At 37.3% G+C, this 18,086-nt stretch overlaps 1 protein-coding gene and 1 long non-coding RNA gene across 2 annotated transcripts in view; both read right to left on the bottom strand.

Annotated features, from left to right (window-relative positions):
• Positions 1-2,370: 2,370 nt before the first annotated feature.
• LOC148844874 (uncharacterized) lies at positions 2,371-4,337 on the bottom strand. Its single transcript, XR_016102382.1, has 3 exons — positions 3,485-4,337; positions 2,870-3,060; positions 2,371-2,736 (listed from the first exon to the last, which is right to left on the bottom strand). It is a non-coding gene; the product is annotated as an uncharacterized LOC148844874 (long non-coding RNA).
• A 1,021-nt stretch (positions 4,338-5,358) lies between these two features.
• LOC148844873 (insulin-degrading enzyme-like 1, peroxisomal) overlaps positions 5,359-18,086 on the bottom strand; it is a 121,827-nt gene continuing 109,099 nt past the window's right edge. The window contains exons 21-27 of the mRNA XM_088954776.1: positions 9,312-9,509; positions 9,010-9,218; positions 8,530-8,654; positions 8,387-8,438; positions 8,211-8,297; positions 6,924-7,046; positions 5,359-6,048 (exon numbers count right to left, since the gene is read on the bottom strand). Of these exons, the coding sequence (XP_088810902.1) occupies positions 5,797-6,048; positions 6,924-7,046; positions 8,211-8,297; positions 8,387-8,438; positions 8,530-8,654; positions 9,010-9,218; positions 9,312-9,509 (1,046 nt within the window). The 3' untranslated portion in view covers positions 5,359-5,796. The remainder of the gene's footprint in view (positions 6,049-6,923; positions 7,047-8,210; positions 8,298-8,386; positions 8,439-8,529; positions 8,655-9,009; positions 9,219-9,311; positions 9,510-18,086) is intronic.

The raw sequence follows: 18,086 nt of genomic DNA, 5'->3' as shown, positions 1-18,086 counted from the left end.
TTTTCATATGCCACTTAACAGTTGACTAATAGTTAGTTAATAACAGGTACTAGATTGTCATGTTTTGAAAGTTCGGGTACTGAATTGTTGCATTTTAAAGTTTGGGGACCAAAGTGGCACTAGGCCCAAAGTATAAGGTACTAATCGGAATTTTCCATAAATTCAATCGGGAATCCAGAAAGGTCCACCTTAGAGACTCCTAGTTATGAAAAAAAAATTCTGCCTCATAACATTTATCATGTATCAATTATAAGCCCTTCTTTTTATATATTAAAGCCTTGTTCATGGGAAAGTTATTCAATGGGAAAAGCTACTTTCCTGGGTATGCATATGTAACAAAGTTATTTTCTTGGGATTCATATATAACAAAGTTACTTTCCTGGGTATCACTTAGAGGGCGTTCATTTTTTGGATTTTGAGAGGGGGGAAAGTTGGTCAATGGGATTTTGGTTCCTATTGACCAAGAATCCCATGTTTATTTTTCAGATTAATATGAGGACTAGGGAAAGTTTATTTTCCTTGGTATCACTAGTGATACCCATCTCCTAGGTGGGTAAATAACTTTTCCACCTAGGAGGAAAATTTCTAACACTTGAATGGGACAAAAATGCCCCTTTTAATAATAGATTTTTATGACTAAAATGGTCATTACATTATTTACCTAAGAAATAAAAGAACATGAATAAATACACATATCCGAGTAAGTGTTTCCCAGGAAAAACTTACCCAAATAATTTGCATTTACCCAAATAAATAACTTACTGAAAAGCAAACAGGGCCTTAGATAATTTTTCCATTTGGAGAAAAAGTTGTGCACACATAATAGGATAATATTATTCTTTCCAATTTTGTCTTTTTTTAAGGGTAAAATGGTTATTATCTCACTTACTCAAAAAATAAAAAAAATACATATAAATGACCAAAAGAAAAACAAACTGGACTAAATAAATATTAACTACGAATGATGTAAATTGAAAGTGAACATTTGACCAATTCAAAGGTTTCTTTACGCGGTAGATAGATCTCTGCCACGTTGTGCAAATTCAGAAGTTCAATGTTTGAAACCTGATTCGTGGAAGGTGTTTATCTACGTAATCTACTCACCAACCTTTCAAATTTATCAGACAAGAGGAAGAAGACCGAGAGGGAACATAGAACTTGGCATTTGCTAAAAAGTAGGTTTTTGATGTCTATTTTTTTTTTTTTTTTTCTTTTGTTTGTTTGGTTGGTTTTCATGGGACCCACCATGCACGTGGCTACCACGCGACATGTGAATGGAACGTCTTTAGGTGTTGGCCTAAGTTGACTCAAGCCCAGATAAGCCTTCTTCGAATTTTGAGAAAATATTAGTTGGAATTTCTGATTCTGTAAGACTTGAATATATTCTGAGTTTTCATAAATTGACTTAAATATATCTTTCTTGCTCTGATTTTCAATTACAACAGATTTTGATTATCCTTTTTTAGCTGCATTGATTCCTGTGATATGTGATAGTTGAGATGTGGTATGTGGTGCTGGGTTGAATTTGCTGTGATTTTGAGGATTTGGTTCATTAATCAAATCGTATTAGGGACACTGATTGATTTTAGGGCTTTGCTTGTGGATCAGTCATGTTTTGCTATCAAATTTTGATAATATATGTAGATTTATTAAATTTTGATAATATATGTAGATCTATTTACAATATTGTTTGGAATAATTGTTTCGAGGCATCCGGAGTTTTATATAGATATAAATTTGTAAAGAAATAAAAACAAGAGATTGAAAAGGGTCTTTGCCTTGCCGTTATACTTGTTTTGGTCAAGGTTTTTAAAATTGAACTGGATAACGAACCGTTCAAGGGTCTGGATCTTGGGTCGAACAGTTTGACCTTTTGAATCAAATGGATGGTTCGTTCTAACAAAAAATAAAAAAATAAAAAAAAAGAAACAGCCAAATCGTTAGATGGTTCGAATGGTTTGACTGCCCGGGTCAGCGGTTGTTGACCAAATCAATAGTTTTTGGTGAAATAACGGTTCTAGGGTAAAACAAAACCTGACCGGTTCCCGGCTTTTCTGGTCCAACCATCCAGTCTGGTCCAGTTTTGAAAACCATGATTTTGGTGATTGTGAGGAAAACGGCTCACTGTCATATGATAGAATTTCTGTTTTTTTCTTTTCTTTTTTCTTTTTTCTTTTTTTTTTTGAGGTTCAGGCACTTTCACGGCAGCAGCAAACAAATGGAGCTTAAAAATTGTACGATTTCAGATTAAATTGTAACAAAGGCTGTGTTTGGTTGGAGTGCGAATACAAATTTGTAGAGTGCAAAAGTGGTTCAAGATTTACACACCCACTTTGCACTCAATTCATTTGTTTTGAAAGACGCAAATAAAAAAACAATTTTCTGGATGTTTGGCATTTCCATCTATGCAAATACAACTATTTCTTGCTACCAAATGGTGTTTCAGCTACTCCCACCATTAAACAAATATAAAAAATAACAAAATGCCTGAATATACAGCGGGCATCTTGATAAAAATAACAACATAAATACAATAGCTACTCCCACCATCAATGCAAATACAACGAGTCCCTTCTACCAAATAAGCCAGTTTTGTCTCTCCTCTTTACGCCAACACGACTATTCTTTTTGAATAAGAACTATGGAGCTTACAAAGCATAGAATTAGCTGCCCCGACATTCTGAATATATTCTTGAGTTTCACAACTAGCCTCCTCTCCTCTATAGAGAGATCATCCTGTACAAGTCGGCACAGGCAACAAAAAACACTTTAGCTCCATTGGAAAATCAAAACAGAAAATCAAGAATATAATAGTAAGATACTAAGTTCAAGTAAAAATCGATTGAATATTTCTCCGACTAGAGCTTACCGGCATTGGAACTAGAACTTCATTATGTAGTACTTGTACAAAATAATTGCTTGAATTGTTGGCCGGACAGCTGTACAATACCAGCATATTGTTCCCAGTAAAAGGTGCTACTATACTGCCCCTCCAACTTCTTTTCTGAGGAGGCTTTGGTGGTAGTTGTAGAGCTTCCTCCCTTTGTATTTCTTCAAATTCTGGAACATTGAGCCAATAACCATTAGGCAGATAGAGAGATGAAGCATATCCAAATAAAGGGAGTATAGATTAATTTTTTTTTCTCCAAATAGACAGAAACTCACAAGCTGCATATAAGCATGTTAATATGCCTTATGGCAAGTCACAAAAATCGAAATTTTTAGAATGGAAATCAAAATCTTTCGGAATCGGAATTGGAATGGTTCATTTCTATAGTATAATTTATTTGGCTAAGACAGAAATGAAAATGAAAATTAAAATCAACAGAAATAAAATTTTATTCCCGAGGGACAGAATGGTCATTCAGGAACATGGTTTTTAAAACCGACCCAGAAACCGAACTAATCAGGGTCCGGTTACCAGGTCGAATGATCAGTTCATTCTAACAAAAAAAAAAAAAAAAAAAAAAAAGTTTGAACTTACTCTGTTCAGAGTTCAGACAGACTTCAGATACGAGGCCAGAGGCCAGCAAGGATGGCGTCCTCTACTGCCATCAACTCCCCATTTTCCACCACCACCGCCAATTGTGACCAGAAAACCACCCATTTCCGACGCGCTACCCTTAATAGCTTCGTTGGCCTCCAGAAAACTACATTAGAGAATCACCATTCCCTCTCCCTAACTAAATTTCTCTCATCCAAACCAAATCCCCGCAGATTCCGTATCTTAGCTAGCAAATCCAGCCCCAAACTCTCTGGTCGAAACCTCTGAGTAGCCGTTATTGGGGGAGGCTCGACAGGTGGCTTGGCTGCTGAGGCGCTAGCGAAGGGCGGCATTGAAACTTACCTCATCGAACGGAAGCTGGACAACTGCAAGCCATTCGGCAGTGATATTCCGCTCTGCATGATCGGAGAGTTCGACCTCCGGCTTGACATTATCGACCGTTGGGTCACTAAGATGAAGATGATCTCCCCATCCGATGTGGTCGTCGACATCGGTCAAACCCTAAAACCCCACGAGTACATTGGTATGGTATGCCGGGAGGTGCTCGATCCATACCTCCGCGACCGTACTGCCAGGTCGAGTTAATTGTCCGGGTCAACGGTTTGTAGATGAAAATCAACGGTTTTTGAAGAAAATCTAATCGATCATTCCGATTTTATCGTAAGAATGAATTCCAAGATAATGGAGTGTTTACTTACATTTTTGGTTCCTATGCTCTTGAAACTAGTTTTTGCTGCCTAAGATATGGAGCTTAGGATTGAAATAAATTTCTGATATTTAGAGAAATTCACCTGTAAGGCTCTTTCATACAATTTTAAAACTTCAACAATCTACAAACCTTCATTAATGTTTGCTCTTAAGAAGAGATAGGAGTCATATGCAAAAAACGAGGTGAGTAATAACATGACAATTATGATTTAATTAATTAAATGCCAGAACTGTCCCCTCAGCATGAACTTTTTGAACTGTTGTTGGCTTAACCTCTTCATAAAAAAGGAAAAGGTAGGGAAATAAAAGTCCTCTTGCCTAAGCGCTCTAGAGGGAGTAAAGAACTGGGATTTCTATTCGCTGACAGAACTTGGACTTGTTTTATCTTTATGTGGGTGGCAAGCACATGCTTTCCAAGGGTTGTTTCTTAGTTAGAAGGCTCGTTTGGATTGAGCTGTTTTCATTGACCCTTTGTGAAGAAGCTACAAAAAGAAGTTCTATTGGGAAGTTAATTTTTAGCTGTAACAACAGCATATTTAGGCTTTTTTAGATTTTAACCAAACATAACGTATAAGCTATCCATATTGGGCCCACCTCGCAAAGTTCAGACAGTCAAACAGTTCAGTCCAGAAATTGGTCGTGCCACCAGTTCTGTTTTTGTCTTGAACCACTATTTGACCCAAAATTGCATTTAAAATTAATTTAAAACAAAAATAAAAGAAATAAAAAAATTAATGCCATATTGTCTTAAAAGCTCTATTTAATAGTTTTCTTTCACTCAGGGTTTATTGTCTTCTTTCTTATCTCAACAACTCATCAGCGCCCCATGACTTGCAGTGGGCCAGTGGCGTCTATGTGACTTACAATGGGCAAAGTGAGTGGGCTGTAGAACAATGATAAAGTTCCATGCCAGTAGTGAATATATGGAGCCCACATCTTTTACAATAAGGCCTATAAATTTAATACTGGCGTGGAACCTCATCATTGGTTCCACAGCCTGCCGAACAGCTAAAGCGTTCAGCTAATTCGAATTCGCTGACAATAGTTTGGTCAGACCAAACAGTAGTTATGTCAGTGAAACTTACTTCCCATGATCCTATCTTATCTGCCACTTGGTATTCTCAAATTTGACACAACAATAAGAATTCTTGTCACAGAAAAAACGAATTTTGTAATTTCATATTCAGCAACTATAAGAAGGTTCAGATTCTTTCCACAAGAATTGACAATTCACATTTATCGTAACAATTTCAAAACATGAATAGAAAAAGATATTAAAAGTACACCAGAGAAATATTTGGCATCCGCATACACAAGATGAGAACTGTGGTATTTCACTAGTGCGTTCTTAAAGGCTAAATGTAACTCAGTTCAGATCGATATTCCCCTACATTCGAAAATGTACAACCATATGATTACAAGGTAGTGCTTTGATTTAATGTAATGAAGGAGAGAAGCCTTATGGGGTGATTGCGATCTGTTAGTGGCATTACGACCAATATTTCCCATGCTTTATAACACTCCATGAGTAGTGCAACATCAATGAATGCTCTTTCAATTACTGTACAACCTGGTTGAAGCATCTATAGTTTCATATGACCTAAGCCTCCTTTGAAAGAGCCATATAAAGGTCGTGATCTTCTGAAGCTGAAAATGTCGTCAATTCGAACAGCTTGTAGTTGAACAGGTTCACTTTTGGCTAATTTATAGCCATCAGAATGTGAACCCCCATATACCTGTACGCTGAGTGTCTTTTTGCGAGGTGCACCCACCTTTATGTACTCATTGAAGAAATCTATCAACTCTCGTTGAGTCAGCTGCTTCAATGCTGCAACCTGTTTATTGCCACAAGTGACTGAAGTTACCAACTGTTTCCAGATTAAGTTGTTTGGTCGTGGATGCAGTATGCTGTAACTAGATCGTGAGGTATTTTATTTTATTTTCATTTGTTCCATTTGGCATGCAGGGATTTATAACCATTCAACATGATATGCAGTCCAAAGAGTTTTCTTTTGTGCATCTTGGATCTAAGCAAGGTTTTGGAATTTGGGTTTCCTATAGATCTGTTTAAGGAACTGCAGAACTGGTCAGATCTCAACCATACATGGTAACATCCGGCCAGTAACTCATAATTGAAATTTAAAAGAATCCTACAATAATAAAAGCAGGATGTTGCAAACATGGACACTGCAAAGTAAAGCTTTGAAAACAACAGTAGTAGCAAGAATGGCTAAACTGTGACATATTGCAGTCTCCTAGCCCACAAGTCGTTAAGTAGGTTTTGAGCTCCTCAATGTCTGAATAGAATGTCGCATTGGTTACTATATTAAAAAATATTATATTGTATAATTATTTTATCAACTAAAGGAGAAAGCAATAAGTCAATTCAGTTTAGCCACTTCAGCCATAATCAAATGGCCATTCAACTACATAGATCCCAATTTTGGTGACTGGTGGACTTGATATCTGATCCAACCTGGTCTACAGTCCAGTTGAATGGCCAAACAAGGATGACATATAAGAATTACTAGGATTTGAAAAGAGAAGATAGGGGAGTTTACTTTCAGTAAGATAGCTTAACAGGGCCAAATAATGTGATTTTAAAACCTAATCCTCACTTACACCCAATAATTTTAAATTAGGATTTAGTTGCAATGCACTAACATAAGGTTGATCCTCACACCATATTTGTGAAGTAATATATTCTTACCTCAGATTCTTTCCTGTCAAATTTGAGGGTACCATCAACAATTTCTCGCCAGTAAAATGAAGATTCTTCTCTCAAATTCTTATGCCTTTCAAGTTTCATATCTATGAGGGCATTCACGTTGCTCTGTTTAATAAAAAAAGAAAAATGTAAGTATGTAGACAGATCTGTGACTTAAACACGGTAAAACTTTCTGAAATTCAATGAGATAGGGAAGCCCTCTTAAAACAGTAGTTACAAATAAATAATATTATTTTGTTGTAAGAATAATGATAGCAAGCAATGCTGTTTTACATTGCCCAAAGACACGCTAAAAGACGGGATTGATATGCTTTCTTACAAGTCCCACCATGTCAGTTTTCTCATTTTAGTGACAATGAGGTCAGGTGCTGATTTGTTGCTTGCTAGAATCCCCATTTATATAAAAGATCCAAGTAAGAAAATTAGTTCCTAAAGAAAGTTGCAACATCAAGACAGATTTAAGATATACTATAAGAACTATGTTAGGCCTAATATCATGATGATTAGAAGAGACCCTTGTATTGGCAACCTAAATGCTGTCAAAACAGAAAGCCATCAAATAAAACCATTGAAATAGATGAACTACAAGTATGATGGACATGGATCACAAATCTTTTTAGATGATTTAATCCTGCAAACAATTACACTCTTTAGAAAGTAAATTGGAAAACTTTTTTTTTTCTTAACATTACATAATAATGCCATTTATTAAATGTATAGAATTAATCCAGTTGGTGTGTTTATAACTTTATATACTAGTATCTTTTTATTATTTTCTTATTTGTTAGGGTTTAATCAAACACAGGCAAATTCTGTCTTGAACCCTCAAAGACTTCAAAACCTGAACCAATAAGTAAGGAAAAACTTAAAATTTTGTCCGATCAATACATATTCTTCTTTTAACAAAAATATGGGTTCAACCCCTATATTTTCTGCATTTTCTTTTCTTCTTTTCTTCTCATGAGCATGTTGATTTTCTATACATTAACATGAAATTTATACTCTTCTTATGAAAATTATGGATAATTATGAAGGGAATATGGTTGCTAGTTGCTATGAAACCTATGGAGCTACCCTAGGATATAGGATTTTTACTTAAAAAAGAATCCATTGCGGCGACTAGGTGACAAGGCACCGTGTTGCCTAGCCTCGCCTTGGTGCCTTGAAAACTATGTTCTCAACTATAGAGATTTAGGACCGTTTTTTCATACTGCCTCTCTTAAGAAATCTTGGTCTTGTTAATGATCCAGAAGGAAGAGAAAACCTAACCTTGAATTCGTCATATGTCATCTCATTAAGTTTGCCCTCAAACACTTTAAGAAATGCCTCAACTCTCAAATCTACCTCCCGTGGATCCTGTCAAAGTCAACATTGATATATTTATAGAAAAGAAAATGGTAATTGAAATGAAAGAGAGGATATTGTGAAAAGATATCTTATAATACCTTTACTGTTGATTGGATAATAAATTGCACTCCTCGAATACCAGAATCATTCCTACATGTGGAAAAAATCAACAGTTTTGATGCAAACAGTATTGACATTGTGAAAAATGAAGTTTGGGAAAAAGCAGGAGTGCGAGATGTACCTCTGCATAAGCACAGTAATGTATCCAAGTTGCTCAACTGAACGGAGCTGGTGGAAAGCTGGTTGCTTTGCAATAAAGGCAAACAGTTGAAGTTTCACATTCAACACCAAGTCATCTTGGTGAACCTACATATCAATTAGAGCAAAATTTAATTTTCAGAATCAACACCAAATTATTTCTTTTAATTGTTGTCAATAAAATTTTATATATTTGTAAAAGAAAGAACGAATTACAAGCATATAAGTGCCAAGCCCTACATGGTTAAGTAAGCTTCTAATACCTAACCCTTTCTTTACACATTACATACACTCATTCAACATTTCATCAAGTTCAACTTATAGATTTTGTATTTCTTTTGAAACCTCTCATGGGTTTCCCACTTTTTAGAACTGAAATTTCCTTGAATGTATTTTCAAACCTTGTTAAAAGTAATGCATAATAATTATCCCACTTACAAACATATTTCTTTTTGGTATATACCTGAATATAGTGGACTAATGCAGAGTTCTCATCACTTTGATTTAGGCCTTCAACAGGGTAGAAGTAATTAATACCCCTTTCAAGCTTAATAATTCTAGTTGCCAAATGCTCGGAAGGGGACAAATGCTTGCATACAGGCTGGGGACACTTGAAGAAAATATCTTCAATATGCTTGATCACTGATTCTGCTTCATTTGGATCAAAATTTCCTGATAAAAACAATTTGGGTGTTAAGTATCTAGAGAAGGCATACATGTCATAGCCATTAAACAATAAACTAAATTTATAAAAATTATGTGAACCTGCAATGTAACATTCCAAGAAGGCCTTTGAGAGCATCACGGGTGAAAGTTTTGCAAGGTCATCAGCTTCAAGATGTGGAAGAACTTCAAATTTTTCATTCAAAGGCCATGAGTGATCCTCTAGAATTATAGAGCAGTAGTACAAAGCCTGTAGATATGGTTGTTGAAACTTGAAATTTTCATACTCCTTTGTCACACCTTCCTGATTAAAGAAAGACATGAAGGGTGTTAGTTACTTGCCTCATCTAGATTTTCAGCATGCAAAATATGATGCTTTGTGAGTTGTAAGGACTTTAACCCTGAAACTACCATAAAGAAAAAATATTTCTAGACCATCTCTGGGAAACCAAATTATTTCGCCCTGAGAAAACAAACCAATGAAATCTACATGGATTAGGCAGTGCCCAGTGAGTGCATTTTTTTTACATCTGAGCCATCATGTTAATAAATTATAGCTCAAAATTATAGACAGAACTGTTCAACCATTCCTTATGGTTTCTTCAAAAGGATGGTTGTAAAGATTTAAAAATCAATTCTTCAAAATTGGAAGTTTCAATACTACCTTAATAGTTAATACTAGTACAACAGTGTCTTAATTCTCTAACGCTATGTTTGATTTGAAGGAAAAAGTAGGGAAAGGAAGGGAAAGGTAGGGAAACCTTTACAAACCTTGTATGGGTTTCCCTGCCTTTCCTTTCCTTTCCAGACCTTTTCCTTCAAACCAAGCATAGCCTAAAGGTTCTATGGAAATGCAAAATCCTGTCTAATCATCATGTAAGCCTTGTCCCAACTATATGAGGTGGGCTAAATGAATCCTTGTTTTCCATTCAGTTCCGTTCAGTGCCATATCTTCTTAAATCATTTCTTATTACTTCCACCTAAGTCCTTTTCAGTGATCCAGATGGTCTTCTATGCATGTGACCAAACCATCTCAATCTAGTCTCTCATTTTATCACCTATTGGAGCTACTCCTAAGTTCCTTCATATGATTTCATTAACCCTGCCCTTTCTAGTTTGTTTTTTGATAGTAAAAAGAAAATTCAATAAAAAGAAAAGGCGATTACAACCTACAGAGGTGTTGAGGGAACACCTCCAAACAAAACTAAGGACCAACAATCTCCCCAACATTTTCTTTGAAAACTTTACACCCATATTAAACAGCAAAAATGATTTCATTAATGAATCAGAAAAAGCCTTTCTATCCAGAAGGATGCTGACAGGGTACTAATAGAGACGGTTACAAATATAAACAGTTCCTGTCTTTTCACAATAAAGGCTAAAGTTCCATCACACATTCAAAGCATTCACATTTCTAGTTTTACTACTCATCCATCATTTTTTTTTAATAACAAACAGAAATAAGGATTTCATTAATGAATCAGAAAAAGTCTTGCTATCCAGAAGGATGCTGACAGAGTACTAATAGAGATGGTTACAAATAAAAACTGTTCTTGCCTTTTCAAAATAAAAGCTCAAGTTTCATTACACATTCATGCATTTCTCTAATAAAAAGATGATTATGAATAAGAGGTCTGAATAACAGTTTTCTACAGGGGTGTAAATCATGGTGGTCATTGGTAGTTCACATTTCCTTCACTTTCTCCAAACCATCAAACTTCAGCACGTTCTTCTAAAGTGTGAAATGAGAAGAGTTAAGGATTCAATGGAAAAAGTGAAAAATCTTTTTTTATCCATTGTACAAGTACTTGGGAGTCTCCTGCTTCAGGCCAAGAGAGGCCTGATGTGACATTAAAGGCTTACTGATCCATGGAAAGTTTGATTTAGAATGGATTTGCAAAATTTTATAAAAGTTTAGATAATTCTCTTAAATTTCTAAAAAAATGATTGTTCCAATGTTTATATATCATACATCTGTGCTAAATCTTTTTGTTTGTATTGATTTTATCATTGAAACGATCATGTACCAAATATATTTACATATTAAAAAGATATAACAGATTATTAAAAATAGCAATAGGCCAATAGCTACTGCAGAAATTTTTTAAAAGGTACACTGATATAAACTATAAGATCACAAAAAATATAAATGCCAACTAATGATATTTAATGAACATTTCTGAACAATATTAACTTAAGAATGAATAGCACTTGTGTTCCAAACCTGTCAGTAAAAATGGTATTAGTGCTATATTCCCACCATAATGTTAAACCTTTGTTATTTTAAAAAATATCACATGTATTTTGCATGTCTATTAGAAAATAAAAACAACCCAAGCTAAAAGAAAAAAAAAAAGGAAAAAGAGAATGTGGTAGTAGTCACAGAAATCATAACAGAATGGAAACAAGGAGAAAGATACTGATTTATTGAGCATATATGGCAAGATGGTTAATGGCCAGTATGCAGGCTTGAATGGTAGAGTTACTCTTAAACTCACTGTGGAAAGCAAACTCTTTGGTCCATCTTGTCTGCTTAAACCATATCAGGTATGATGCTTGCAATGGTAGTAGGGTAAAGTTTAGGGAGGATACTTGATAAGGAATTGTCCTTTGAAAGATATGATTCCAAATTTATATGCAATATCCACTTTCAAAAGCAACCTACCTCATCCCTTATATCTGTGCATCCTAATGGGTTAAACTGGAATTTGAGTTTTAGAAGCGGTTGTGAAGTACTAAATAGCTTATGCTTGTTCAAAATCCTTGAGGAGGTGTTTCTTTATCTGTCTTCCATAGATCACCAGTGTGGACTACCAGTCTGCTTAAACCATACAAGTATTTACAGAAAGGCCCTTGTCGGGCAAAGAAGAGTGTAGAAAGATGGGCCGAATGGTCCATAGGCTGTTTATTCTTTCTTACTGTCTATGTTCCTTTCTGTAATGGGCCTTATTCTGAGCCCATCTTTCCTATGTTATGTTCTTTGTAATTTTTTGCCCAACTAAGGGCCCCCGTAATTATTCAAATTTAACTTAATAAAATAGCGTTAGGGTGTTAGAGTGAGAGCAGGTTCGAAACTCTCATACTCTAAACCCTCATTGCCACACTCTCAAAGTCTGGTTTTCTTCATGATATCAGAGCAGGCCTGAACTTGGCGTAGGTTCGCATGTGGGTGTAGTCCAGCCGACTGCATGAGAGTGTCTAGGGCTGGAAGCTTCAGCTCGTGTCGCCTGATTCTTAGAGGTCATTGGAGGGTGCCCAAGACCTTAATCTCTTGGAGAGTGGTTCGGTGACCAGGAAGAATCAGAGAAAAGGACTGTTCGGTTCCTGATTTGGAGCTCAAATCAGAGATTAATGAGATTGTAAGTTGCACTCAGTTATTTCTGAGTTATATTTCTGTTTTGGGGACTGTTGAAGTGTTCGAAGTTCCCTTGAAACTGTACAGCTGTTCGGCTGTGGTTAATCTGGTTTAACCCAGAGATTTCTGGGTTTGTTTTCTCCCTTTTTGGGACTGTCAAGCTGCCAAAACCTCTTTGGATTCAGTGGTGCAAGTTCTTGCTTCTGTTTGGTTGTTTTTTGGTCCTGTACGGACTACTCCTGAGGTGTTTCTCACTTGTTGACTGTGGGGCCTTCTCTGCTGTCCACACAGTGTTCGTAAAAAGGCCCCTTAATCACTACGGACTCTTTTTGCTCTTTTTTAGGGCACTTGTTGGGGCCTTCTCTGTGTAGCAACATGCTGCTACCAAGCTTGGTTCTCACAGCTTCCGGGTGTGGTTTGACCTTGTGTATTGCTGTGTTTGAGGCTGATTTTACACAGTCCTAGCTCATTCTCATTCAGTACACTAGTAGAAGTTGAATGAAACCTTATTTGAAGTGTTTACAAGACGGACTCCTGAGAGATTGAGAGGAAGAATGTTGCTGAATTTGGACAAGTTCGGGGAACTCCAGTTGATTCTTTATTGACTGTGACCACAATTAAGCTGGATGGAACCAACTATCTGGCATGGTCACAATCGGTAAAGATTTATATATGTAGTAGAGGAAAGTGGGGGTTTATCTCCGGAAGCAAGAATGCTCCCCCAGAGGATGATCCATCCTATGAGAAGTGGATGCAAGAGAATTATACTATTATTGGGTGGCTTGTGAACTCAATGCAGCCACAGATTAGCCAACACTATCTATGGATGAATTCAGCAAAGGAAATCCGGGACAGTGTTGCAAAAATCTATTCCCAGAAACTAAATATAGCTAGAGCCTATAAATTGAGAAGTGATGTGAACAATTTAAGGCAGGGGGAGAAATTCTCAACCCAGAAGTCTCTGTGGCAAGGAATTGATCTAATAGAAGCTATAACTAGGGACACCACCAATGAGGCAGAGACCTACAGGAAACTAGTTGAAAGAAACAGGGTGTTTGAGTTCTTAACCGGACTAAACCCAAAATATGACATCACAAAACAGAATATTTTATCCAAGGAAAGTGTTTCATTGTCACAAGCATATGCTTTGGTAAGCAATGAAGAGAGTAGAAGGGCTGTCCAGGTTCAAGGGGCTGGTATTTGTGAACACTTGGTGAATATGGGGGTTGAACCCAAAGGGGTTGCTGGGGCTTCTAGTGGCCTTGGGAAGAAAGAGATTGTATGTGAGTACTGCAAGAAGCCAAAGCACACCAAAGACAAGTGCTGCAAATTACATCATTCAGTTTCAGAAAAAACATGATAGTAAAAGGACAGGGAGTGCAAATGTGGCTACTGGTCCAGATAGTGATAAGTGCTATATTGAAGAGATGTCTACTTGGGCATAGTTGGCAGCCATGAAATCAAAATATGAAAGGTTTGGGAAGATGATCAGTCATCTAGAAGGCGTGACTTCTTCTTCCAATCCTTCAGGAAATTCAGCTTCTTCTACATTTGCTCATTCAGATATAAGGGCTTCTACTAACCATGCAACCACTTCAGGTAATCTTAAGATCCCTTGGATTATTGACTCGGGTGCTTCTGATCATATGACCAACTTTTCTACCTTGTTTGTTTCATATGATTTGCTTCCTGGACGTGATAAAATCACTTTAGCCGATAGTTCACTTGCCCCTATTTCTGGCAAGGGAACCATCAAGGCTACAGATTCCTTATTCTTACCTTCTGCCCTTCATGTACCTAAACTGAACACAAATTTGTTGTCTGTAAGTAGTTTAACCAAGTCATTAAACTGTTGTGTAACCTTCTTTCCTTCCTACTGTGTTTTTCAAGATCTGGAGTCTCAGAAGGTGATTGGGAGTGGCCATGAGGCGAACGGAATATACCTGCTTGATACTCCGGGACAATGCCCTGATCCTCTTGGGAATGTTGCTTTTAGGTCTGTTTCTTCAAAGTCTATTAGTCGGATTATGTTGTGTCATCGTCGTTTGGGTCATCTGTCATTATCTGCCTTGAGTCATCTAATACCTGAACTGTTTAAGGGAATTAGTTTGTCCAGTCTTCATTGTGAATCTTGTGAGTTATCAAAGCATTGTAGAAACAATTATCCTTTGAGCAATAAAAGATCTTTTCCTTTTAATATTGTGCACTCTGATGTGTGGAGGCCTTACCACTTACCCTCTATGGGTGACTACAAATATTTTATCTTGTTTATTGATGACTTTTCTCGGTTCACTTGGATATTCCTGATGAAATCCCGTGATGAAGTTCCAAGACTTGTAAGGCAATTCCATGAATTTGTTCTAACCCAATTTGAAACCAAGATTAAAATTTTCAGATCTGACAATGCAAAAGAATATTTTGAGAAGAACTTATCCTGCTATCTCTCTGACATGGAGGTTATTCATCAAAGCTCCTATGTTAGGACCCCATAACAGAATAAAGTTGCTGAAAGGAAAAATATGCATATTGTTGAAGTTGCAAGAAGTATACTGTTTGCCTCACATGTTCCTACAAGGTTTTGGGGTGATGCCGTTCTCACTGCTACCTACCTTATAAACCGTATGCCATCCAGGGTTTTAGGGTTTAAGTTTCCCTTCAATCTCCTTCATTCGGACAATGACCTTTTTTTTCTATTCCTCTTCATGTCTTTGGCTGCACCTGTTATGTACATGTTCCAAGTGTCCAAAGGCATAAATTTGAACCAAAAGCCCATAAGTGTATCTTCCTTGGTTATTCCCCCACACAAAAGGGTTGCTGTTGTTTTGATCCGAAGACTGGCACTCGGTGTGTTACAATGGATGTCACTTTTGATGAGCTTTCTCCCTTTTATGCCTCCTCTCCGGAAGGACATTGTCCACAGGGGGAGGATTTGTCACAGGTGTTTGCTTTTCCTCTTCCCGTCTTAGTTGAGTCTTTTGATGAGTCTGCTTCTCTTTCAAATGAATCAAGGGGGGGATCAGTCGTTCCATTCTCCATGTCCCAGTGTTCTTCCTCCTTTACCTCCTCGTCCTGTCCACAATCCCAAGGTGTATCAAAGGCAAAGATCTAGAAATGAACAGGTTGTTTCCCTTACAACACATGAGCCTCATACACTTCCAGTCACAGACGAGACAACAGGTAACTGTTTCAGCACCCTTGGAGCCATCCTTCCCTGACCTTGATATTCTCATTGCTGTTAGGAAAGGAAAACGGACGTGCACTGCACACTGCATTTCCAAACACCTTTCTTACAAGTTACTTTCACCTTCATACTTTGCCTATCTCTCTTCTATTTCCTCCAACCCTATTCCCAGGTCTATGTCAGAAGCTCTTAATATTCCAGAATGGAGGGATGCTATGAGATTTGAAATTGATGCCCTACACAAGAATGACACATGGGAAGTGGTTGATTTGCCTGAAGGGAAGGATCCAGTTGGTTGCAAGTGGGTCTTTACTATCAAATATCGAGCTGATGGCACCATTGAAAGGTATAAGGCCAGGTTGGTTGCGAAAGGCTATATACAGACACATGGGATTGATTATCTGGAGACCTTTGCACCTGTTGCTAAGATGACATCTGTGAGGGTTCTTCTATCTTTAGCTACTCACTTTGACTGGCCCCTTTATCAATTGGATGTGAAGAATGCATTTCTGAATGGTGAATTACATGAGAAGGTTTATATGTCTCTTCCTCCAAGGATGTATGGAACATATATGAAAGGAAAGGTATGCAGGCTAAAGAAATCCGTTTATGGACTAAAACAGTCCCCTAGAGCATGGTTTGAGAGATTTAGAACAACACTTGTTAACTTTGGCTATGCGCAGACACTGTTTGATCATACTCTTTTTGTGAAGAGGAGTGGACCTCTGGCAGTATACCTCATTGTGTATGTAGATGATATTGTAGTGACTGATAATGATGTTTCAGGAATTCATGATCTCAAATCTTTCCTTCATACAGAGTTTGAAGATTTGGGGGAATTGAGATACTTTCTTGGCATAGAAGTTGCTCGATCCAAGGATGGGATTCTTATCTCCCAAAGGAAGTATGTTCTTGACTTGCTCTCTGAAACTGGGAAGATGGGTGGTAGACCAGTTGCTACTCCTATTGATATGAGTCATAAACTCTCTACCTCAGATGGGACATTGTTAGAAGACAAAGGAGTCTTCCAGATGGGACATTGTTAGAAGACAAAGGAGTCTTCCAGAGACTTCTTGGGTAACTTCTGTACCTATGCATGACAGCCAGATATTTCATATGCTGTCAGTTGCATTAGCCAATTCATGCATGCTCCCCGAGACACTCATATGGCAGCAGCAGATCGAATCCTGTGTTATTTGAAGGGCTCCCCAAGAAAGGGATTTCTGTTTGCCAAACATGGTCATATGAAACTTGAAGCCTACACCGATGCTGATTGGGCCGAAAACATTGATGACAGAAGATCTACTTCTGGGTATTGCAGCTTGGTGGCTGGTAATGTTGTTTCTTGGAGAAGCAAGAAACAATCGGTTATTGCTCGGTCTTCAGCAGAAGCAGAATACAGGGCCATGGCACATGGAGTTTCTGAACTATTGTGGCTAAAATCATTAATGGAGGAACTGAGGATTGAGCATGATAAGCCAATGATGTTATACTGTGATAATCAGGCCGCCATCAACATTGCTCACAACCCAGTACAACATGACAAAACCAAGCATATTGAAGTTGACAGACACTTCATTCGAGAAAGAGTGGCTTCTGGTGAAGTGTGTCTACCTTTCATCACCTCTGAAGGACAATTAGCAGATTTCCTCACCAAGGGCATTCCCAAGGCTAAACTTCAGCATGATACTGGCAAGCTTGGCTTGATTGACATCTATGCTCAGTTTGAGGGGGAGTGTAGAGAAGATGGGCCGAATGGCCCATAGGTTGTTTATTATTTCTTACTGTTTATGTTCATTTCTGTAATGGGCCTTATTTTGGGCCCATCTTTCCTATTTTATGTTCTTTGTAATTTTTTTGCCCAACTAAGGGCACCCTTTGTAATTATTCAAATTTAACATAATAAAATAGTGTTAGGGTGTTAGAGTGAGTGCAGGTTCGAAACTCTCATACTCTAAACCCTCATTGCCACACTCTCAAAGTCTGGTTTTCTTCTAAGAGAAAATAAGAAAGAAAGAATACTATGGTAGTGTACAACAAGGATTATAGGACTAAGGTACAACATCAGGATTCTTCACAATTTTCTAGTCTATTGGTATGGCAGGAATATAGGCTTCCTAATCATTGTTAAGGGTTAAAAGAATTTCAAGTATCTTGCTAAAGACTAAAACATATTAGAAATAGAATTTTGAAAAGTTGAAGTTGCAGTCTAATCACTTCTCTTCCACCCCAAGTGTGAGCTGAGCATGGTTTCTTCAAAAGCTTTTTTCAATTAGCAAATGACCTAGTAGCTCAGACGGTCACTTGGCGTCCCTCCAAATATGGAGGCATGGGATCAAAC

The sequence above is a fragment of the Nelumbo lutea genome, chromosome 7 (assembly GCF_056320005.1).
Source record: "Nelumbo lutea isolate HS-2025 chromosome 7, American lotus-T2T, whole genome shotgun sequence".
In the NCBI taxonomy this organism is placed as follows: domain Eukaryota; kingdom Viridiplantae; phylum Streptophyta; class Magnoliopsida; order Proteales; family Nelumbonaceae; genus Nelumbo; species Nelumbo lutea.
The sequence above is the reverse complement of the archived record's forward strand: the minus strand, read 5'-3'. Positions and strand labels throughout refer to the sequence as shown.